Source organism: Piliocolobus tephrosceles, chromosome 1 (assembly GCF_002776525.5).
Source record: "Piliocolobus tephrosceles isolate RC106 chromosome 1, ASM277652v3, whole genome shotgun sequence".
NCBI classification, from domain to species: domain Eukaryota; kingdom Metazoa; phylum Chordata; class Mammalia; order Primates; family Cercopithecidae; genus Piliocolobus; species Piliocolobus tephrosceles.
Window position 1 is genome coordinate 128,778,630 of NC_045434.1, and position 23,901 is coordinate 128,802,530.

General features: G+C 41.7%; 1 protein-coding gene and 1 pseudogene across 2 annotated transcripts in view; one reads left to right on the forward strand and one right to left on the reverse strand.

Annotated features, from left to right (window-relative positions):
- DIPK1A (divergent protein kinase domain 1A) overlaps positions 1–23,901 on the forward strand; it is a 128,824-nt gene that overhangs the window by 102,428 nt on the left and 2,495 nt on the right. The window contains exons 3-5 of one of the 2 annotated variants that reach the window (XM_023230976.2): positions 18,115–18,222; positions 21,656–21,832; positions 21,942–22,080. In XM_023230976.2, coding sequence (XP_023086744.1) covers positions 18,115–18,222; positions 21,656–21,832; positions 21,942–22,073 — 417 coding nt within the window. In that variant the 3' untranslated portion in view covers positions 22,074–22,080. Of the gene's footprint in view, positions 1–18,114; positions 18,223–21,655; positions 21,833–21,941; positions 22,081–23,901 lie in introns of those variants that run through there. The other variant, XM_023230975.3, reaches the window with a different exon arrangement.
- Positions 22,709–22,831, reverse strand: LOC111555195 (annotated as a pseudogene).

Sequence of the window (23,901 nt, forward strand, 5' to 3'; positions counted from 1 at the left end):
GGCAATCTAACCGCAAGGCAGCAGCGAGGCTGGGGGAGGGGCGCCCGCCATCGCTGAGGCTTAAGTAGGTAAATAAAGCCGCTGGGAAGCTCGAACTGGGTGGAGCTCACAGCAGCTCAAGGAAACCTGCCCGTCTCTGTAGACTGCGCCTCTGGGGACAGGGCTCAGCTAAAGGAGCAGAAGCCTGTGCAGACGCGAACGACTCTGTCTGACAGCTTTGAAGAGAGCAGTGGATCTCCCAACATGGAGGTTGAGATCTGAGAAGGGGCAGTCTGCCTGCTCAGGTGGGTCCCTGACCCCTGAGTAGCCTAACTGGGAGACATCCCCCACTAGGGGCAGTCTGACACCCCACACCTCACAGGGTGGAGTGCACCCCTGAGAGGAAGCTTCCAAAGCAAGAATCAGACAGGTGCACTTGCTGTTCAGCAATATTCTGTCTTCTGCAACCTCTGCTGCTGATACCCAGGCAAACAGGGTCTGGAGTGGACCTCAAGCAATCTCCAACAGACCTATAGCTGAGGGTCCTGACTGTCAGAAGGAAAACTATCAAACAGGAAGGACACCTATACCAAAACCCCATCAGTACGTCACCATCATCAAAGACCAGAGACAGATAAAACCACAAAGATGGGGAAAAAGCAGGGCAGAAAAGCTGGAAATTCAAAAAATAAGAGCACATCTCCTCCTGCAAAGGAGCACAGCCCATCACCAGCAACGGATCAAAGCTGGTCAGAGAATGATTTTGATGAGATGAGAGAAGAAGGCTTCAGTCCATCAAACCTCTCAGAGCTAAAGGAGGAATTACGTACCCAGCGCAAACAAACTAAAAATCTTGAAAAAAGAGTGGAAGAATTGACAGCTAGACTAATCAATGCAGAGAAGGTCATAAACGAAATGACAGAGATGAAAACCATGACACGAGAAATACGTGACAAATGCACAAGCTTCAGTAACCGACTCGATCAACTGGAAGAAAGAGTATCAGCGATGGAGGATCAAATGAATGAAATGAAGTGAGAAGAGAAACCAAAAGAAAAAAGAAGAAAAAGAAATGAACAAAGCCTGCAAGAAGTATGGGATTATGTCAAAAGACCAAATCTACGTCTGATTGGGGTGCCTGAAAGTGAGGGGGAAAATGGAACCAAATCTTCAGGATATCATCCAGGAGAACTTCCCCAACCTAGCAGGGCAGGCCAACATTCAAATTCAGGAAATACAGAGAACGCCACAAAGATACTCCTCCAGAAGAGCAACTCCAAGACACATAATTGCCAGATTCACCAAAGTTGAAATGAAGGAAAAAATCTTAAGGGCAGCCAGAGAGAAAGGTCGGGTTACCCACAAAGGGAAGCCCATCAGACTGACAGCAGATCTCTCGGCAGAAACTCTACAAGCCAGAAGAGAGTGGGGGCCAATATTCAACGTTCTTAAAGAAAAGAATTTTAAACCCAGAATTTCATATCCAGCCAAACTAAGTTTCATAAGTGAAGGAGAAATAAAATTCTTTACAGATAAGCAAATGCTTAGAGATTTTGTCACCACCAGGCCTGCCTTACAAGAGACCCTGAAGGAAGCCCTAAACATGGAAAGGAACAACCGGTACCAGCCATTGCAAAAACATGCCAAAATGTAAAGACCATCGAGCCTAGGAAGAAACTGCATCAACTAATGAGCAAAATAACCAGTTAATATCATAATGGCAGGATCAAGTTCACACATAACAATATTAACCTTAAATGTAAATGGACTAAATGCTCCAATTAAAAGACACAGACTGGCAAACTGGATAAAGAGTCAAGACCCATCAGTCTGCTGTCTTCAGGAGACCCATCTCACATGCAGAGACATACATAGGCTCAAAATAAAGGGATGGAGGAAGATCTACCAAGCAAATGGAGAACAAAAAAAAGCAGCAGTTGCAATCCTAGTCTCTGATAAAACAGACTTTAAACCATCAAAGATCAAAAGAGACAAAGAAGGCCATTACATAATGGTAAAGGGATCAATTCAACAGGAAGAGCTAACTATCCTAAATATATATGCACCCAATACAGGAGCACCCAGATTCATAAAGCAAGTCCTTAGAGACTTACAAAGAGACTTAGACTCCCATACAATAATAATGGGAGACTTCAACACTCCACTGTCAACATTAGACAGATCAACGAGACAGAAAGTTAACAAGGATATCCAGGAATTGAACTCATCTCTGCACCAAGCAGACCTAATAGACATCTATAGAACTCTCCACCCCAAGTCAACAGAATATACATTCTTCTCAGCACCACGTCGCACTTATTCCAAAATTGACCACATAATTGGAAGTAAAGCACTCCTCATCAAATGTAAAAGAACAGAAATTATAACAAACTGTCTCTCAGACCACAGTGCAATCAAACTAGAACTCAGGACTAAGAAACTCAATCAAAACCGCTCAACTACATGGAAACTGAACAACCTGCTCCTGAATGACTACTGGGTACATAACAAAATGAAAGCAGAAATAAAGATGTTCTTTGAAACCAATGAGAACAAAGATACAACATACCAGAATCTCTGGGACACATTTAAAGCAGTGTGTAGAGGGAAATTTATAGCACTAAGTGCCCACAAGAGAAAGCAGGAAAGATCTAAAATTGACACTCTAACATCACAATTAAACGAACTAGAGAGGCAAGAGCAAACACATTCAAAAGCTAGCAGAAGGCAAGAAATAACTAAGATCAGAGCAGAACTGAAGGAGATAGAGACACAAAAAACCCTCCAAAAAATCAATGAATCCAGGAGTTGGTTTTTTGAAAAGATCAACAAAATTGACAGACCGCTAGCAAGGCTAATAAAGAAGAAAAGAGAGAGGAATCAAATAGACGCAATAAAAAATGATAAAGGGGATATCACCACCGACCCCACAGAAATACAAACTACCATCAGAGAATACTATAAACACCTCTACGCAAATCAACTAGAAAATCTAGAAGAAATGGATAATTTCCTGGACACGTACACTCTTCCAAGACTAAACCAGGAAGAAGTTGAATCCCTGAATAGACCAATAGCAGCCTCTGAAATTGAGGCAACAATTAATAGCCTGCCCACCAAAAAAAGCCCAGGACCAGATGGATTCACAGCTGAATTCTACCAGAGGTACAAGGAGGAGCTGGTACCATTCCTTCTGAAACTATTCCAATCAATAGAAAAAGAGGGAATCCTCCCTAACTCATTTTATGAGGCCAACATCATCCTGATACCAAAGCCTGGCAGAGACACAACAAAAAAAGAGAATTTTAGACCAATCTCCCTGATGAACATCGATGCAAAAATCCTCAATAAAATACTGGCAAACCGGATTCAGCAGCACATCAAAAAGCTTATCCACCATGATCAAGTGGGCTTCATCCCTGGGATGCAAGGCTGGTTCAACATTCGCAAATCAATCAACGTAATCCAGCATATCAACAGAACCAAAGACAAGAACCACATGATTATCTCAATAGATGCAGAAAAGGCTTTTGACAAAATTCAACAGCCCTTCATGCTAAAAACGCTCAACAAATTCGGTATTGATGGAATGTACCTCAAAATAATAAGAGCTATTTATGACAAACCCACAGCTAATATCATACTGAATGGGCAAAAACTGGAAGCATTCCCTTTGAAAACTGGCACAAGACAGGGATGCCCTCTCTCACCACTCCTATTCAACATAGTGTTGGAAGTTCTGGCTAGGGCAATCAGGCAAGAGAAAGAAATCAAGGGTATTCAGTTAGGAAAAGAGGAAGTCAAATTGTCCCTGTTTGCAGATGACATGATTGTGTATTTAGAAAACCCCATCGTCTCAGCCCAAAATCTTCTTAAGCTGATAAGCAACTTCAGCAAAGTCTCAGGATACAAAATTAATGTGCAAAAATCACAAGCATTCTTATACACCAGTAACAGACAAGCAGAGAGCCAAATCAGGAATGAACTTCCATTCACAATTGCTTCAAAGAGAATAAAATACCTAGGAATCCAACTTACAAGGGATGTAAAGGACCTCTTCAAGGAGAACTACAAACCACTGCTCAGTGAAATCAAAGAGGACACAAACAAATGGAAGAACATACCATGCTCATGGATAGGAAGAATCAATATCGTGAAAATGGCCATACTGCCCAAGGTTATTTATAGATTCAATGCCATCCCCATCAAGCTACCAATGAGTTTCTTCACAGAATTGGAAAAAACTGCTTTAAAGTTCATATGGAACCAAAAAAGAGCCCGCATTGCCAAGACAATCCTAAGTCAAAAGGACAAAGCCGGAGGCGTCACGCTACCTGACTTCAAACTATACTACAAGGCTACAGTAACCAAAACAGCATGGTACTGGTACCAAAACAGAGATATAGACCAATGGAACAGAACGGAGTCCTCAGAAATAATGCCACACATCTACAACCATCTGATCTTTGACAAACCTGAGAAAAACAAGAAATGGGGAAAGGATTCCCTATTTAATAAATGGTGCTGGGAAAATTGGCTAGCCATAAGTAGAAAGCTGAAACTGGATCCTTTCCTTACTCCTTATACGAAGATTAATTCAAGATGGATTAGAGACTTAAATGTTAGACCTAATACCATAAAAACCCTAGAAGAAAATCTAGGTAGTACCATTCAGGACATAGGCATGGGCAAGGACTTCATGTCTAAAACACCAAAAGCAACGGCAGCAAAAGCCAAAATTGACAAATGGGATCTAATTAAACTAAAGAGCTTCTGCACAGCAAAAGAAACTACCATCAGAGTGAACAGGCAACCTACAGAATGGGAGAAAATTTTTGCAATCTACTCATCTGACAAAGGGCTCATTTCCAGAATCTACAAAGAACTCAAGCAAATATACAAGAAAAAAACAAACAACCCCATCCAAAAGTGGGGAAAGGATATGAACAGACATTTCTCAAAAGAAGACATTCATACAGCCAACAGACACATGAAAAAATGCTCATCATCACTGGCCATCAGAGAAATGCAAATCAAAACCACAATGAGATACCATCTCACACCAGTTAGAATGGCAATCATTAAAAAATCAGGAAACAATAGGTGTTGGAGAGGATGTGGAGAAATAGGAACACTTTTACACTGTTGGTGGGATTGTAAACTAGTTCAACCATTATGGAAAACAGTATGGCGATTCCTCAAGGATCTAGAACTAGATGTACCATATGACCCAGCCATCCCACTACTGGGTATATACCCAAAGGATTATAAATTATGCTACTACAAAGACACATGCACACGTATGTTTATTGCGGCACTATTCACAATAGCAAAGACTTGGAATCAACCCAAATGTCCATCAGTGACAGACTGGATTAAGAAAATGTGGCACATATGCACCATGGAATACTATGCAGCCATAAAAACGGATGAGTTTGCATCCTTTGTAGGGACATGGATGCAGCTGGAAACCATCATTCTTAGCAAACTATCACAAGAAGAGAAAACCAAACACCACATGTTCTCACTCATAGGTGGGAACTGAACAATGAGCTCACTTGGACTCGGGAAGGGGAACATCACACAATGGGGCCTATCATGGGGAGGGGGGAGGGGTGAGGGATTGCATTGGGGAGTTATACCTCATATAAATGATGAATTGATGGGTGCTGACGAGTTGATGGGTGCAGCACACCAACATGGCACATGTATACATATGTAACAAACCTGTACGTTATGCACATGTACCCTAGAACTTACAGTATAATAAAAAAAAAGAAAAAGAGTATGAATAAATTCCCTGACAAATAGTAAAAAAAAAAAAAAAAAAAAGAGTTTCCAGACAGGTGGTTCGCTTGAGCTCAGGAATGCAAGATCAGCCTGAGCAATAAGGCAAAACCTTGTCTCTACAAGAAATACAAAACTTAGCCGGGTGTGGTAGTGTGTGCTTATAGTTCCAGCTACTTGGGAGGCTGAGGTGGGAGGATCACCTGAGCCCAGGGAGGTTGAGGCTACAGTGAGGTGTGATAACGCCACTGCACTCCAGACTGGGTGGCAGAGTGAGACCCTGTCTCAAACAAGATAAAAGAGAGTTGCTAGACAAGGAGGAGGAAAACATGAAGAGAGAAGCCATAGGAAAGAGTTTTAAAACAGTGTGGTCAACCAGGACAAATGCTGAAGGAGGTTAAATAATATAAGGACTAAAACTTGCAAGTCAGAGATCATTGTTAAAACTGTTATGAGTATTGGCTGGACGCAGCAGCTCATGCCTGTAATCCCAGCACATTGGGAGGCCAAGGTGGGTGGATCACTTGAGGCCAAGAGTTAGACACTAGCCTGGGCAACATGACAAAAACCCATTTCTACTAGAAATACAAAATTTAGCCGTGTCTGGTGGTTCTTGCCTGCAGTCCCAGCAGCTACCTGGGAGGCTGAGGCACAAGAATTGCCGGAACCCAGGAGGCAGAGGTTGCAGTGAGCTGAGATCACACCATTGCACTCCAGCCTGGGTGACAGAGTGAGACCCTGTCTCAATAAAAAAGAAAAAGAGAATAGAAAAACTTAATATATGATTATCTAAATAGATGCATTTGACAAAATTCAGTCAATTCTTAGCAAATTAAGAATAGGAGGGAACTTTCTCAACCTGATAAAAGACATCTATGAAAAACCCACAGCCAACATCATATGTAATGGTGAAAATCTGAATATATAATCTCTGGGATTAGGATCAAAGCAAGGATATACATTCTCATTTCTGTTTTTTTTTTTTTTTTTTTTTGAGACGGAGTCTCGCTCTGTCACCCAGGCTGGAGTGCTGTGGCCGGATCTCAGCTCACTGCAAGCTCCGCCTCCCGGGTTTAAGCCATTCTCCTGCCTCAGCCTCCCAAGTAGCTGGGACTACAGGCGCCGCCACCTCGCCCGGCTAGTTTTTTGTAGTTTTTAGTAGAGATGGGGTTTCACCGTGTTAGCCAGGATGGTCTCGATCTCCTGACCTCGTGATCCGCCTGTTTCGGCCTCCCAAAGTGCTGGGATTACAGGCTTGAGCCACTGCGCCCGGCCACAGTCTCATTTCTATTCACATATTACTGAATATCCTAGTCACTGTAATAAGTCAAGAAAAAAAAAAAGACATAGAGATTGGGAAGGAGGGAGGGAAGAAACAGAATCCACCTATGTTTGATGTAAGTGAGGATTAAGTACCCCCATACAACCTTATTACTAGGCTGTATGAAAGCAATTTCTGCTAGACATGTAGACATTTATTCAGTCATAAAACATTTTATTTGCAATAAATTTATTTTCAAGCAGTCATGAAACATTTCATATAATGTGCCTGTAAATTTATTAAAGTTCTAACTCTGCCTTTTTCTTTCTTTTTTTTGAGATGCAGTCTTGCTCTGTTGCCCAGGCTGGAGTGCAGTGGTACGATCTCAGCCCACTCCAACCTCCTCCTCCTGGGTTCAAGTGACTCTCCTGTCTCAGCTACCCCAGTAGCTGGGACTAAGGTGCACACCAGCACACCTGGCTATTTTTTTTTTTTTTTTTGTATTTTTAGTAGAAATGGGATTTCACCATGTTGGCCAGGCTGGTCTCGAACTCCTGACCTCAGGTGATCCACCTGCCTCGGCCTCCCAAAGTGCTGGGATTATAGGTGTGAGCCACTGTGTCTGGCCCCCAAGTCTACCCTTTTAAGTGGTCTATCAACTTGCATGAGAGATTTAGTCAAGGTAAAAGCAACGATACTTCAAAGGCAGGCTTGTGTTTCCTTACAATTAGCGTCAGGCCACTAGAAATTCTGAACCAATAATTCTCAATATATGGTCTCTTAGGCCAGCGTGGGCACTTAAAATTAATGCATATTTTCAGTCTAATGCAAGACCTACTGAGTCAGAAACTCTGAGACGGGTCCAGCAAACTGTGTTTTAATCAACCCTCCATGCAATCTGAAGTTCTCTAAAGTTTGAGAACCTCTAACTGTAAAACTGTTAGCTCCAGGTACCTCCCTAAAGGTAAAGATTATAGCCTCAACTAGTTATTAAACCCTCTTCATAAAAAGGTATGGAATATCTCATATTTTAACCAATCCATATATTTTTGATACCTTTAATTTTACCACTTATCATTCACTTGTAACATTTATCATGCTATTTAACAAACCACAGGCCGGGTGCAGTGGCTCCTGCCTGTTATCTCAGCACTTTGGGAGACCGAGGCAGGCAGATTGCTTAAGGCCAGGAGCTTGAGACCAGCCTTGGCAACAAATTGAGACACCATCTCTACTAAAAATAAAAAAAATTAGCCACGGTGGTGGCATGCACCTGTAATCCTAGCTACTTAGGAAGCTGAGGTGGGAGGACTGCATGAGCCCAGGAGGTCAAGGCTGCAGTGAGCTTTGATCATGCCACTGCACTTCCAGCCTGGGCAACAGAGTGAGACCCTGTCTCAAGAGAAAACCACAAATTTCACCAATAAAAGCCAGATTTCCTAATTAGCAAAAATCTCAGAAATTGACCAATCTTGATCAAAGTAAGGAGATAAGGAATATGGAAGCGCTTGGAGTAGCTGCCTCGAGCATTGGCTTCCTGATTACAGCTCTAGCCAAGCACCTGTGCATTCCTGATTTGGATATGAGAGGCATCTGGACTATAGCTTACACACATACATTAAACTGTGCTGAGGAATTTTAAAATAAATTGCAGACTCTGTTATAACCGAAGGAAGGAAAGAGTGGTGAGTATGTGTGTGTTGGGGGGAGGGGAGAGAGAGATTTGAGCACTCTTAATGGCTGAGAGGATGAGAATGTGAACCTGAAGTGGAAGTCTAGAAAATGGTGAAGATTTAATATCGTCGATACGGGGAACGGGAGAAGGTGTTGACTAGGGGTGTGGAAGATTTTCAGGCATTGTTAAGAATCCAACTCTGCAATTTTTTTTTCTTAGGAAAAATTGATGAGTTTGTCTGAAATACATTTTTAGAACACAAATCTTAGAAAATTACTTAAAACCTAGTAGTGTACATCTGTTCATCGTTATTGCCCCCTTGTGGTAGTTTCCATAGTTGATGAAATTATTCATTCAACGCAGTGGGTTTCGTCAAATAAAACTAAAGAGTGCCATCTCCTGGTGTGATGAGGTATGTGCAAGCAAGAGAGACATTTAGGAGAATCACCCGAGTAAAGAAAAATCTTAGGACAGGAAAGCCTTTGATGTTTTTGCCGATTATACTATGATAAAGTGGAACGTTCTCTATAATTTCTGTGTCTTTTTATTTAGAATATCGTTTACTGACAGTAATTACAGTTTGTGTGTGTGGCTGTGCCTGAAAAACAACAAAACGAAACAGTACGTGGCCAACCATCCTTTCTGTACAAGCATGTGGGAAATTTGCTTTTGGTTTGTGATGGAAGCCACAAATGGAAGAGCCTGCTCATTGTAACTACCTCTTTGATGAATGGTTGGTCTGAGGTTTTTGCTCAGAACTAGAATTTCACTCTTGTAGCTGAATGCCAGACTAGTTTTTACTGCTTCCCAATACGTTTACTAATGAGCTACCTTGTTTGTGCTATTTAAAAAAAAAAAAATTAAATATTATAGAAAAGTATGCACTTTAATCCTCAATGAGATTTTAAAGCCAAAACCACTATTTATGTTGCTTATCTAATAAACATTTACTGAACACTTAAATACCAAACTGTGCTGTGTGCTAGAGAGGAGGAGAGGTTTGAAGATGAATGTAACCAAGTATCTGCCTTCAAATCATCCAGCTTTCCACAAGGGAAGATAACATGGACACAAATAATGTTAGATTTGAGAACATACAGAAAGAAGGGAGGAAGAAAATAGGCTCAGGAAAGAAATATAAACTCCCAAGATGATTTATTGAAATATAGTTGTTGTGGAAAGAGTCATGTTTAAATCCTGACATTGAACAGAGTTAAGATAAAGTGTTTCTTAAGATTCAGGAGCCCAAGATCAGAACAGTGGAAGGGTATCGCTCTTTAAGTCCAATCCCATGAATTGTTCATGATAGAGTGCCCTACTTCTGGATAAAAACCCAGCATACACTTCATTCATTCATCCATTTGGCAAGTGCTTTTTTATCTATTTGATTATGTGTCAGGCATTGTGCAAAGTCCTCAGGAAACAAGGATGAAAGTCCTAGCCCTGTTGTGAGTTGCTTGTGTGGAGGGAATGACCAGAGACACCTTTAGTGGGTGCACTCGGTGGGGGCATCTGACACAGTTGGTACTAAACCTGCTCTGCATGGTCCTCTCCAACATAAATAATCCTGGTTCTGTTACCTTAGTGGTTAAAAGAACAGGCTCTGGAGACAGACTATCTGGGCTCAGGTTCCAACTCTGCCATTAACCTGCTCTCTGTAAAATTCTTACCCTCTTCTTAACCTCTCTTGCCTCAGTTTCTTTATCAATAAAATGGAAATAATGGTAATACCTATTCCATAGGGAGATTGTGAGAATTTAAGATATATATACATGCAAATCTCATAGAACTGTATTGGCATATAAAAAACAATATGGCAGCCAGGCGCAGTGGCTCACTCCTGTAATCCCAGCACTTTGGGAGGCTGAGGCAGGCAGATTGCCTGAGGTTAGGAGTTCCAGACCAGCCTAGCTAACATGGTGAAACCTCATCTCTACTAAAAATACAAAAATTAGCTGGGTGTGATGGAAGGTTCCTATAATCCAGCTACTCGGGAGGCTGAGGCAGGAGAATCGCTTGAACCGGGCAGGCGGAGGTTGCAGTGAGCTGAGACCGCGCCATTGCACTCCAGCCTGGGCGACAAAAGCGAAACTCCATCTCAGAAAAAAAAAAAGCAATATGGCAAACGCTGTGTATCTACCACCTTCTTAAGAAATCTTAACCTCTGGCCGGGCGCGGTGGCTCAAGCCTGTAATCTCAGCACTTTGGGAGGCCGAGATGGGCGGATCACGAGGTCAGGAGATCGAGACCATCCTGGCTAACACGGTGAAACCCCGTCTCTACTAAAAATACAAAAACTAGCCGGGCGAGGTGGCGGGTGCCTGTAGTCCCAGCTACTCCGGAGGCTGAGGCAGGAGAATGGCATAAACCCGGGAGGCAGAGCTTGCAGTGAGCTGAGATCCGGCCACTGCACTCCAGTCCGGGCGACAGAGCGAGACTCCGCCTCAAAAAAAAAAAAAAAAAAAAGAAATCTTAACCTTTTGCCATATTTGCTGCATTTTTAAAAATAAGTGAAACATTACAAGTATAGTTGAAGCTGTCTTATCCTGCCTGATATTCTCCTTCCTCCCACTTCACAGGAAGCACCATCTTGAATATGGTATGAGTTTTTGCCATGATGTTTTTCTTTCACTACATGTGGCAGGGGTACATAAATACTATGTTTATGTTTGCATGTATCTAAACTTTAATAAATGGTACTAAACTGCTCACGTCATTCTGAAATCGTTTCCATTTCACATTATGTTGATATGTCTGGGCCTAATTCTTTTAATTTTTAATGACTGCATAGTATTTCGTGCTATGAATATACCACAGTTTATTCAACCATTCTCCTGTTGAGGGGCATTAACGTTCTTACCCATTTTCCACTCTCATAAACTGCATCTGGATGGCAAATCTCCCAGTACTGCATCTGGATGGCATGCTGCAGTCCTTCCAAGGCTGTACCCTGGCCTGCGTCTTGTCTTGTCTTGTCTGGTCTGTTCTGTTCTTTTCTTTTGTTTTTTTCTTTTCTTTTTTTTTTTTTTCCTTCCTTAAAACTAATCTCTCAAGGCTGGGTGCAGTGGCTCACGCCTGTAATGCCAGCACTTTGGGAGGCCAAGGCGGGTGGATCACCTGAGGTTGAAAGTTCGAGCCCAGCCTGACCAACATGGAGAAACCCCGTCTCTACTAAAAATACAAAATTAGCTGGGCATGGTGGTGGACACCTGTATCCCAGCTACTTGGGAGGCAAATGCAGGAGAATCGCTTGATCCCAGGAGACGGAGGTTGCAGTGAGCTGAGATCACGCCATTGCACTCCAGCCTGGGCAACAAGAGCAAGACTCTATCTCAAAAAATAATAATGATAATAATAAATAATAAATAAATAAACTAATCTCTCATAGAGTTATTGGCCTGCTTTCTTTGGAGGGAAACAGTTTTGATTATTGATTCAATTTTTTATATGTATTAATCTAATTCAGCTTTTCTATTTGTTCCTGCATGACTTTCTATTATGTATATTTTTCTAGAAAAATTGTTTATTTCGAATGTATTACCATAAGTTGTTTCTATTTTTTTGCCATCACTACTCTTTTCTTTCCTAATAATATTTATTTGTTTCTCCTCTTTTTCTTATAATCAGTCTTGCTAAAGGTGTATCTTTTTTGTTAAAGTTTTCAAAGAACTACCTTTATTTATTTATTTATGTATTTATTTATTTAGAGATAGGGTCTCACTCTGTTACTCAGGCTGGAGTGCAGTGGCACAGTCACATTTCACTGCAGCCTTGACCTCCAGGGCTCAAGCCATCCTCCCACCTCAGGCTCCCGAGTAGTTAGGACTACAGGTGTGCACCCACACCTGGCTAATTTTTGTATGTTTTGTAGAGACAAGGTTTTGCCATGTTGCCCAGTCTGGTCCCGATCTCCCGAACTCAGTGATTTACCCTCCTCAGCCTCCCAAAGTGCTGGGATTATAGGCATGAGCCACCACACCTGGCCTGATTTTTTTTCCATTTATTTCTTCATTTATTATTTCTTTTCTCCTACTTCTTTTGGGAGTTTATTTTCATTATTGTTGGGCTTTCTTTTTTTTTTTTTCTTTGAGAAAGAGTCTCACTTTGTTGCCCAGGCTGGAATATAGTGGCATGATCATGGCAGCCTCAACCTCATGGGTTCAAGGGATCCTCCTTCCTCAGCCTCCTGAGTAGCTGGGACTATAGGCACACACCACCATGCCTGGCTAATTAAAAAAAAAAAAATTTTTTAGAGATGAGGTCTCACTGTGTTCCCTAGGCTGGTCTTGAACTTCTGGCCTCAAGCAATCCTCCTGCCTTGATCTCCCATAGTGCTGGGATTATAGTTGTAAGCCACTGAGCCGGTCTGTTGGGTTTGTTTTTTTGTTTGTTTTTTTAGTTGGTTGTTTTTTTAAGTCTCTTTAGTTGAGCGATTATTTATATTCAATATCTTGGTTTTTTCATCATTGCATTTAAATTTGGAAATTACTATAATTTTCACTCTAAGAACTGCTTTGGCTGCCTCCCACAAGTTTTGATATGTATACCTATATTGTTGTTCACTTCTAAATATTTCTGTGTTTCCATGGTAATTTCTACTTTAACCCACAAATTATTTAGGAATGTGCTTTTTAGTTTTCAAACATATGTTTGTGGTTTTTTTGTTTTACTTTTTACTTTTTAAAAAAAATTGTAGAGTTTTTCAGTCACTTCTTTTTGTCTCTTTTCTTTCACAATGGGCCATGTTTGAGCTATGGGACTTCAACTTGACTTTTATTGTTCCACTTATTTTTTATTTATTTGTGGTCAGAGAATGTGGTCTATATGATATAACTTCCTTGGAAACCCTAAACCATACCTACAGGAGCTTTCACTCAAGCTTCTCCTAATGAGGCCTCAGAATTCCCATCACCTTTGCCTCAAGGAAGAAACATACCAATGAAATTGCTGGCCATCTGCTACCAAGCACATATGCCTAACAGATGGTCCTGCATTTTCTAAAATATCCCCAGAGGTTGACCAGATGGAAGAAAGACATTGGGCCTCTCCCAAGTGACCTCCCAAACTTGAGTTTAAGAGCTAGATTGCTCACTTTGGGAGGCTGAGGCGGGTGGATCACAAGATCAGGAGATCGAGACCATCCTGGCTAACACGGTGAAACCCCGTCTCTACTAAAAAAAATACAAAAAATTAGCCGGGCGAGGTGGCGGGTGCCTGTAGTCCCAGCTACTTGGGAGGTTGAGGCAGGGGAATGGCGTGAACCCGGGAGGCGGAGCTTGCAGTGAGCTGAGATCATGCCACTGCACTCCAGCCTGGGCAACAGAGCGAGACTCTGTCTCAAAAAAAAAAAAAAGAACTAGATTGCTTTGCTCCTCTCCCGAAGATGAAACTTAATATTCTTAGCTACAGACAGATCTGCAAGAGAAACCAGGTCATAGCCAAGGCCTGGTCCAGGAACTTCTCCACTACTAGTACCTGAAGGGCAACAGCGCCTCGGTGTTGACACTTAACTCTGCACATGGGCAGGGCTCTTTATCTCCCTTATCCTCAAAGCAAACTGTAAGGTGTTGTAGGAGGGTACAGGAGGCAGGCCTGAGGAGCCTGTGGGCTCGAAGCCAAACTGACTGGGTTGGAATCCTGGCTTTATGATTTTGTAGTTGTGAACAAGTTACTTAACAGTTATTTCTGTTTCTGTTTTCTTATCTTTTAATGGATAATAGGTTCCACCTCCCAGGGTTGTTGTCATGGTAATAAACGTATAGTGCTAGGAACAATGCCTGACACATAAGAAGCACCTACTAACTATCAGGTATTATATTAACAGTTTTTATTGGCAGACACAGTGGCTTACGCCTATAAATCTAGCAGTTTGGGAGGCTGAGGTGGGAAGCTTACATGAGCCCAGGAATTTGAAACCAGCCTGGGCAACAAAGTGAAACCCCATCTCTACAAAAAATTAAAAAATTAACCAGGCATAGTGGCACATTCTTGTAGTCCCAGCTACTCGGGAGACTGAGGCAAGAGGATCACTTGAGCCTGAGAGGTCGAAGCTGTGGTGAGCCATGATCGCACCACTGCACTCCAGTCTGGGCAACAGACTCTGTCAAAAAAAAAAAAAAAAAAAATCAGTTTTTATTAATTCAATTACCTGAGCTGTTTTCATTCCAATCCATTTCAACTGGCTTTCATATTCCATTTCTCCATTCATCTCTTTGTTAGCTGAAATTCCTTCTCTAATCATTTCTTCAAGAGATGCTCATGGAGATTATATTTTCTGAACTTTACATGTTCAAAAACATTTGGTGCCTACTAAAAGAAAGTTCAGGCCGGGTGCGGTGGCTCAAGCCTGTAATCCCAGCATTTTGGGAGGCCGAGGCGGGCGGATCACGAGGTCAGGAGATCGAGACCATGCTGGCTAACACGGTGAAACCCCGTCTCTACTAAAAAATACAAAAAACTAGCCGGGCGAGGTGGCGGGCGCCTGTAGTCCCAGCTACTCCGGAGGCTGAGGCAGGAGAATGGCGTAAATCCGGGAGGCGGAGCTTGTAGTGAGCTGAGATCTGGCCACTGCACTCCAGCCTGGGCGGCAGAGCAAGACTCCGTCTCAAAAAAAAAAAAAAAAAAAGAAAAGAAAAGAAAGTTCAGCTATATAAAATAATAATAGCTATGACTGAGCACTTATGAAAGTCACAGGTGATCTATACTTAGGCTATTTAATCCTCATAATGATGCTGTAAATTAAGACCTATTAACATCCCCTTCACAGATGAGACTATTAGGACACAGGCGGGTCTCACATTCCCAAAGCCTCCGCTGCCATTGCACCACTGTTGTCTACTGTTGAATGTGGCTGTGGAGAAATCTGGGGCCAATCTGATTTGTTTCCCTTTTAAGGTGCCTTGATCTTTTTACCTGGATGCTCAAAGGATAACTTATTTTTGAAGTTCAGTGAACCTCAGTGGGATATGTCACAGGGGTCATTCATGTCAGTTTTTCTTGGGACATTCATTGTATGTCCTTTCAATCTGTAGATAAAAGTGTTTTAATTTCTGTGAAGTTTCCTTGAATTCTACTTTGAGTATTTTTTCTTTTCCACTTGTTCCCATTCTCCTTCATATGGACATGGTGGATATACTTTGTCTTTTATATCTATAAATGTATCTTAAATTCATTTTATTTATTTTTAAATTTCCATTTCATTTTGCTTGCATTTTTCAACCTTGTCCTCCAGAGTTTTTTGTTGTTGTTTTTGTTTGTTTTAAGACAGGGTCTCCCTCTGTCACCCAGGCTGGAGTGCAATGGCGCAATCTTGGCTCTCTGCAACCTTTGCCTCCCAGGCTCAAGTAATCCTCCTACTTCAGCCTCCCAAGTAGCTAGTACTACATGTGTGTGCCCCCACACCCAGCTAATTATTTTGTATTATTTGTAGAGATGGGGTCTTGCTATGTTGCCCAGGCTGCTCTCAAACTCCTGAGCTCAAGCGATCTACCTGCCCAGCCTCCCAAAGTGCTGTTATTACAAGCATGAGCAACAACGCCTGGCCTAGTCCTCCTAAATCTTACTTTTATCCCTGTCTGTCTTTCCCCTCATTTATAATGTGGCTTTTATTTCTAGGATGTTTTATTTTCCTTCCTGTCTGAGCTCTGTTAGCTTATTTTAAACTTCCTTCTATTGCCTCATTTCTTCTGCTTTGAAGTCTTATTTTAAAATGGTTCAGTAAGTCCTTTAAATTCATAACAATATGTTTGGTCTGTTTCATAGCAACATTCTTCTAGAATTTTTTTTTTTTTTTTTTTTTTGAGATGGAGATTCACTCTTCTTGCCTAGGCTGGAGTGCAGTGATGTGATCTTGGCTCACTGCAACCTCTGCCTCCCAGGTTCAATTGACTCTCCCACCTCAGCCTCCTGAATACCTGGGATTACAGGCATGCACCACCACGCCCAGCTAATTTTGTATTTTCAGTACAGGCGGGGTTTCTTCATGTTGGTCAGGCTTGTTTCGAACTCCCGACCTCAGGTGATCCACCTGCCTTGGCCTCCCAAAGTGCTGGGATTACAGACGTGTTAGCCACTGCACCCTGCCTAGAAAATCTTTTTTATCTGACATTTGCTTTTCCTATTCCATTCTTCCTAATTCTTGTAGATTTGCTATATAGATCTTTTGCTTGTTTGGTTTTGATTATTACTCTTTACTGAGTGAAATGAGGTCTCCGTCAGCCAGCCATGTGCAGGAAGCAACTGGGAAGTAAACTGAGCTGGTAGTGAAGCTGCTTGTGGCCCTGTCTCCCAGCCATAGTTCATCAACAGACTGCCTCTAGCAAAGAGAACATTTCTGAGGATTTTATCTTTCAGGCCTGCCTTATCTTACTATTTCATGGTGCCAAATAGAGTTCTGGGAAGTTCCCACAGCTTGTGCCCCTTAAACCTTTGTTGCAAACAGGGTAGTGGTTCTGCTCCGCAGATGTACCACGTCCTTGGTGCTCTGCCAACTTTGTCTGAGAGCGGGGCCCACAGCAGGTGTTTAATCTCAGCATAATTCTAGACTCTGGTGTAATCTTCACTGAATTTGGCAGGTCATCCTCATTTATTGTACCTAGGGTTTCATTGGTACCTTATTTTTTCAGAGTGGATGGTTTTTTTTTTCCCTTTCTTGTTTTTGGGTGATCTCAAGGATGATAACATGACAGGGGCAATTTTATTGTGTTATTCTAAACTTTATTTATTTTAAAACCAGAACCTTTTTTTTTTTTGAGACAGGGTCTCACTCTCTCACCCAGACTGGAGTGCAGTGACATGATCTCGGCTCACCACAACCTCTGCCTCCCAGGCTCAAGTGATTCTTCTGCCTCAGCCTCCCGAGTAGCTGGGATTACAGGTGCCCGCCATTACCGCCTGGCTAATTTTTGTATTTGAGTAGAGACAGGGTTTCACCATGTTAGCCAGGATGGTCTTGAACTCCTGACCTCAAATGATCCACCAGCCTCGGCCTCCCAAAGCCCTAAAACCGGAACCTTTTTTTTTTTTTTTTTTTTGAGACGGAGTCTCGCTCTGTCGCCCAGGCTGGAGTGCAGTGGCGCAATCTCAGCTCACTGCAAGCTCCAACTCCCGGGTAACCAGAACCATTTTTAAAAATAGAGTGCCTCTATTCTTGGAAGGAGTAGGTAACATACCGCCTTAGACCACGTCAAGTGGGTAAAATAGTTTCAAAGTTCTACACACACCCCAACAGCAAAAAGCTTTCTCATAATTATATAGGTATAAGTAACAGGTTAGATCAAATCCAGGTCTGTCGAAGTCCAAAGCCTCAGTTCTTTTTGTCATAGAACTTTCTCATAAAGGACATAGATAGCTCTTTATGCTTCTTCTTATGAATATTTTTCTATTAACTACTTTTTTCTTTCCTGGTTTTTAGTGTGACAAGTACAAGACTGGAGTTATTGATGGGCCTGCATGTAACAGCCTTTGTGTTACAGAAACTCTTTACTTTGGAAAATGCTTATCCACCAAGCCCAACAATCAGGTATGGACGTTATGAGTAAACATTCCAGAATTATAGTGTACTCTAATTTTACCAGAAATTAAAGGCATTATTAAAAGAATCCTTGAACCAAAGTTTTGAGACATTATATGTATTTCAATTTTGTATGCTTTGATTAATTCATTCAACAGACATTTATTTTATTTTAATTTTTTGAGACAGAATCTGTTGTCCAGGCTGGAGTACAGTGGTGAGATCTCTACTCACTGCAAACTCCACTTCCCAGGCTCAAGTGAGCCTCCCACCTCAGCCTCCCATGTAGCTGGGACTGTAGGCTCATGCAACCACACTTGGCTAATTTTTTGTATTTTTGTAGAAACAGAGTCCTGCCATGTTGCCCAGGCTGGTCTCGAACTCCTGAGCTCAAGCAATCCACCCACCTTGGCTTCCCAAAGTGCTGGGATTATAGGTGTGAGCCACCGCACCTGGCCAGTCAATGGATATGTGTTAATCTATTCCCAGTATATTCCAGACACTGTTTTGTTTTTGTTTTTCTGTCAGCACTTTGATCTTAGACAGATGCTGTTTTAGTTACCAGGAATACAATGGTGATTAAGGCAACCTGGTGCAGTGGCTCACACAGGTAATCCCAACACTTTGGGAGGCTGAGATGGGAGGACCACTTGAGCCCAGGAGTTTGAGACCAGCCTGGGCAATGTAGGGAGACCCTGTCTCTCCAAAATTAAAAAAAATTTTTAAAAAGCCAGGTATGGTGGCGCACACCCGTAGTTCTAGCTACTCAGGAGGCTGGGCTGGGAAGATTGCTTGAGCCCAGGAGGTTGAGGCTGCAGTGAGCTATGGTCCCACCACTGCGCCCCAGCCTGGGTGACAGAGTGAGACCCTGTCTCAAAAAATAATAAAATACAGCCGGGCCCAGTGGCACACGCCTGTAATCCCAGCACTTCGGGAGGCCAAGGTGGGTGGATTGCTTTAGTCCAGGAGTTTGAGGCCTACCTGAGCAACATAGCAAAACCCTGTCTCTACAAAAAATACAAAAATTTGCTGAGTGGCCAGGCACGGTGGCACACACCTGTAATCCCAGTACTTTGGGAGGCTGAAGTGGTAGGTCACTTGAGGCCAGGAGTTCGAGACCAACCTGAGCAACGTAGCAAAACCCCATCTCTACTAAAAACACAAAAAATTAGCCGGGTATGGTGGCGCATGCCTGTAATCCCAACTACTCCAGAGGCTGAGGCACAAGAATCGCTTGAACCTGGAAGGTGGAGGCTCCAGTGAGCCAAGATCTCACACCATTGCACTCCAGCCTGGACAACAGAGCAAGAATCTGTCTCAAAAAATATATGTATTAGCTGGGTGTGGTGGCACACACCTATGGTCCCAGCTACTCGGGAGGCTGAGGTGGGGTGATCACTTGAGCCCAGGAGGTCAAGGCTGCAGTGAGCCACATTCATGTCACTGCACTCCAGCCTGGGTGACAGAGTAAGACCCTGTCTCAAAAAAAAAAAAAAAAAAAGACAAGATTGCTCCCTTATAGACCTTACATGATCCCAGAAGGACAGGAGGCACAGTTGATAAATAAATAAATAAACAAAATAATTATAGACTATGGTGTGTTCTATGGGAGATACAGAGGGCAAATAGAGAATGCAGTGTCAGGGATGGTGAGAAGTGCTTTAGAGGATGTGATCAGAGAAGACCTTTCTGAAATAATATCTGAACTTATACCTTAATAAAGAATTCATAGGCATGGGCAAAGGACAGGATGAACTAAATCACAAAAGAACTGCAAACAGCTGATGAACATAATGAAAAAAAATTCTACCTTACTTTTCATCAGAGAAATAAGAATAAAACAATAGAATATCTAATTGGGGTAGAAGAAAATACAACAAAACATCCAGAGCACTGGAAAATTGCATTTTAATGTTCATCTTATGATTACTAAATTTTCTTGTATAAATATGCATTATTCTTATAGAAATTTAAAATAATTTTTAAGTTGACAATATTAATCATGTTAAAGACAATTTCTAAAACAAAGTCCAACATTTGAGTGTCTCCTGCATGCCAGGCACTGTTTGAGGCACTGAGGGAGACAGATAAAGCCTCTAACCTCGTGTTCTAATGTGAGATGAGACAGATAGTAATAAACTGATAAATAAATAAATATGATAATTTTAGACAGTACAAAAGGCTATGAGGATAATGAAACAGGATTAGAGGTGACCCGGAGGTGGAAGAGGATCTATTCTAGACATGGGGTCAGGAAAGGCTTTCTAAATGCAATGTGTGATCTGAGACTTGAGTGATGTAAAGGAGCCAGCCACGTGAAGATCTAGGAGAGCACATTCCAGGCAGAGCCAGCAAGTGAAGCAGGTCAGGAAGCCGAAACAAGCATGATAGCTTTAACCTATCACAGAAAGACCAGTGTAGCTGGGACTTTGAGAAACGGAGTACATGGTACAAGATCAGGTTGGAGACATAGGCGAGGCCAGCTCAAATGGAGCCCAACCGGTCATGCAAAGGACTTTGGACTTTAATTGAAATGGGAATTTATTAGAGGGTTTGGAGCAAGGCAGTGAAATGATGTTTTGTTTGGATTAATATTAATAATATGATCTTATTTTTTTTTTAATGTAGAAGAGGGGCAACCTATCCTAGTGGTAAAGACCTCAGCTCTTGTCAGCATGTTACTTCACCTGTCTCTGCTTCAGTTTCCCCATCAGTGAAATAAGTATAATGATAGTACCTACCACCTAAGGTGGGTACGAGGATTAAAATAATAGCAAATCAGTAAAAGCCGGGTGTGGTGGCTCATGCCTATAATCCCAGCAACTTGGGAGGCTGAGGTGGGTGAGTCACTGGGCAATACAGCAAGACCCCATCTCTACCAAAAAAAAAATTGAATTAGCCAGGTTTGGTGGGACATGCCCATAGTCCTAGCTACTTGGGAGACTGAGGCAGGAAGATTCCTTGAGCTCAGGAGTTTGAGGCTGCAATGAGCTATGATTATGCCACTGAACTCCAGCCTGGGTGACAAAGCGAGACCCTGTCTCTAAAATAAATTAGTAGACCATAGGACATAGTTAACACTATATAATATTAGTTTGATAAATAACTAGATACTTAAATAGTAGTTAATTTTGGGGAAGTGGGATTATGGAAGTAGAATGTTTGGGAACTTTGCTTTTGCCTTACATCCTTCTCATTGGACTTTTTGAAAAATATATTTAGGCATGTATTACTCTTGTAATTTAAAAAAATTAGTTTAAAGAAAATATCTTGAGTATGATTTCAAGTTTGCAGTTCGAAAATAAAGTCACACTTCAACCTCACAATGTTTGATGCTTGTTTTGTTTTGTTTAGAGGAAGAGGACCCTAAAAATATAGTGGTATATTTCTTAAGAGTTTTCTACTCAGTATAATACGTAACTTGCCACTTTTTTTTACATAGATGTATTTAGGGATTTGGGATAATCTACCAGGTGTTGTGAAATGTCAGATGGAACAAACGCTTCATCTTGATTTTGGAACTGAATTGGAACCAAGAAAAGAAATTGTACTATTTGATAAGCCAACTAGAGGAACTACTGTACAGAAATTTAAAGAAATGGTCTATAGTCTCTTTAAGGTAAGTATATGCATTCACATGTTGCTAGTGTGAAGTGGGACTCTTCAGAGGAATTGGCAGGACCTCATCCTAAGCCATTAAAGTTTTGATATTCTTTGACCTCTATCAGGTACTCCATCCTGAGGAAATAATTATAAGAGGCCGGGCATGGTGGCTCACGCCTGTTATCCCAACACTTTGGGAGGCCAAGGCAGGAGGATCACTTGAGCCCAGGAGTTCAAGTCCAGCCTGGGCAACATAGTAAGACCTCAGCTATATATATGTATATATATATAAGCCAGGAATGGTGGCATGTGCCTGTAGTCCTAACTACTTTGAGAGGCTGAGGTGCAAGGATTGCTTGAGCCTGGGTGGTCAAGGTTGCAGTGAGCCAAGATCTCACCACTGCACTCCAGCCTGGGCAACAAAGTAAGACCCTGTTTCAAAAAAAAAAAAAAAAGAAAAGAAATCTGTATTGGAGAATGTTTACTTTAACATTATTTATGATAGCTAAAACTGTCCAGATATGAGGAGGGAGTTCATTAATCAGAGTGCTGTACAGTTTGACATGAAAATTAATTCAAAAAAGGTGAAATAAAATTAGTATACTCAGAATTGTGGTTATTAGAGGCTGGGAAGGGTACAGAGGAGAGGAGGAGAGGTTGGTTAACAGATTCAAAATTACAGCTAGATAGGCAGAGTAAGTTCCAGTGTTCTATAGCACTATAGGGTAAAGAGATTAATAATTTTTGTATGTTTTCAAAAAACTAAAAGGATTGTGAATGTCCACAACACAATGATAAATGTTTGAGACATTAATATGCTAATTACCTTGATTTGATCATTACACATTATATGTGTGTATTGAAATATCACTCTGTATCCCATGAATTTTTTTTCTGTGTTCCCATGCACAATACAGATAAGGCACAGGGCCTAGGCTGAGGTGCACATGGGAGTTTACCTCCTTATTCTATACAGTCAGTGGAAGAACCCAGCTTGGGATAGCACCAGGAGGCCTGGGGGTTTTTTTGTTTTGTTTTGTTTTCTGCCTTTTTTTAAGACGGTTTTTTGTTTTGTTTTTTTGGCAAGGTCTTGCTCTTGTGCCCAAGCTGGAGTGTGCAAGTGGCATGATCTCGGCTCATTGCAGCCTCAGCCTCCAGAGTTTAAGCCATCCTCCTGCCTCAGCCCCCCAAGTAGCTGGGATCACAGGCGCACGACTACACCTGGCTAAGGTTTTTTTTTTTTTTTAGATGGAGTCTCGCTCTGTTGCCCAGGCCGGAGTGCAATGGCATGGTCTCGGCTCACTGCAACCTTGCCTCCCAGATTCAAGCAATTCTCCTGCTTCAGCCTCCCAAGCAGCTGGGATTACAGGCACCCACCACCACACTCGGCTAATTTTTGTATTTTTAGTAGAGATGGGATTTCACTCCCATTTTTAGTAGAGATGGGATTTTGGCAAGGCTGGTCTCGAATTCTGACCTCGTGCCTCAGCCTCCCAAAGTGCTGGGATTACAGGCATGAGTCACCGCACCCAGCATTTTTTTTTTTTTTTTAAAGCAGAGACAGGGTTTCACCATGTTGCCCAGGCTGGTCTAGAACTCCTGAGCTCAAGCTATCTGCCCACCTTGGCTTCCCAAAGTGCTGGAATTACAGGCTTGAGCAGTTGCACCCATCAGTATCCCATAAATTTATAGTTCTTACATATCACTAAAACTAATGGGAAAAAAAGCATAGCAGTTCCTCCCATGCAAAAAAAAATAGAACTCTGCAAATTTTTTTTTTTTTTAATTTAGAGAACTACTAATATAAAGATTAAACAGAAATATAAGAAAGTTTTAGGAAAAAAATTTATTTTCATTGCTCTTTTATTTTCACTCAAATTTTTTATTTGGTCATTTTACATGAATTTCAGACTATTTTATCCCAGAGAAACAGGGAAATACTTTTTAACCTTCATTATTATACTACTACTACTTGAACAAAATTATTATTAATGTGATAAAGACAAAATAGGATAAAATAATAAGGCCGGGCATGGTGGCTCATGCCTGTAATCCCAGCACTTTGGGAGTCTGAGGTAGGAGGAT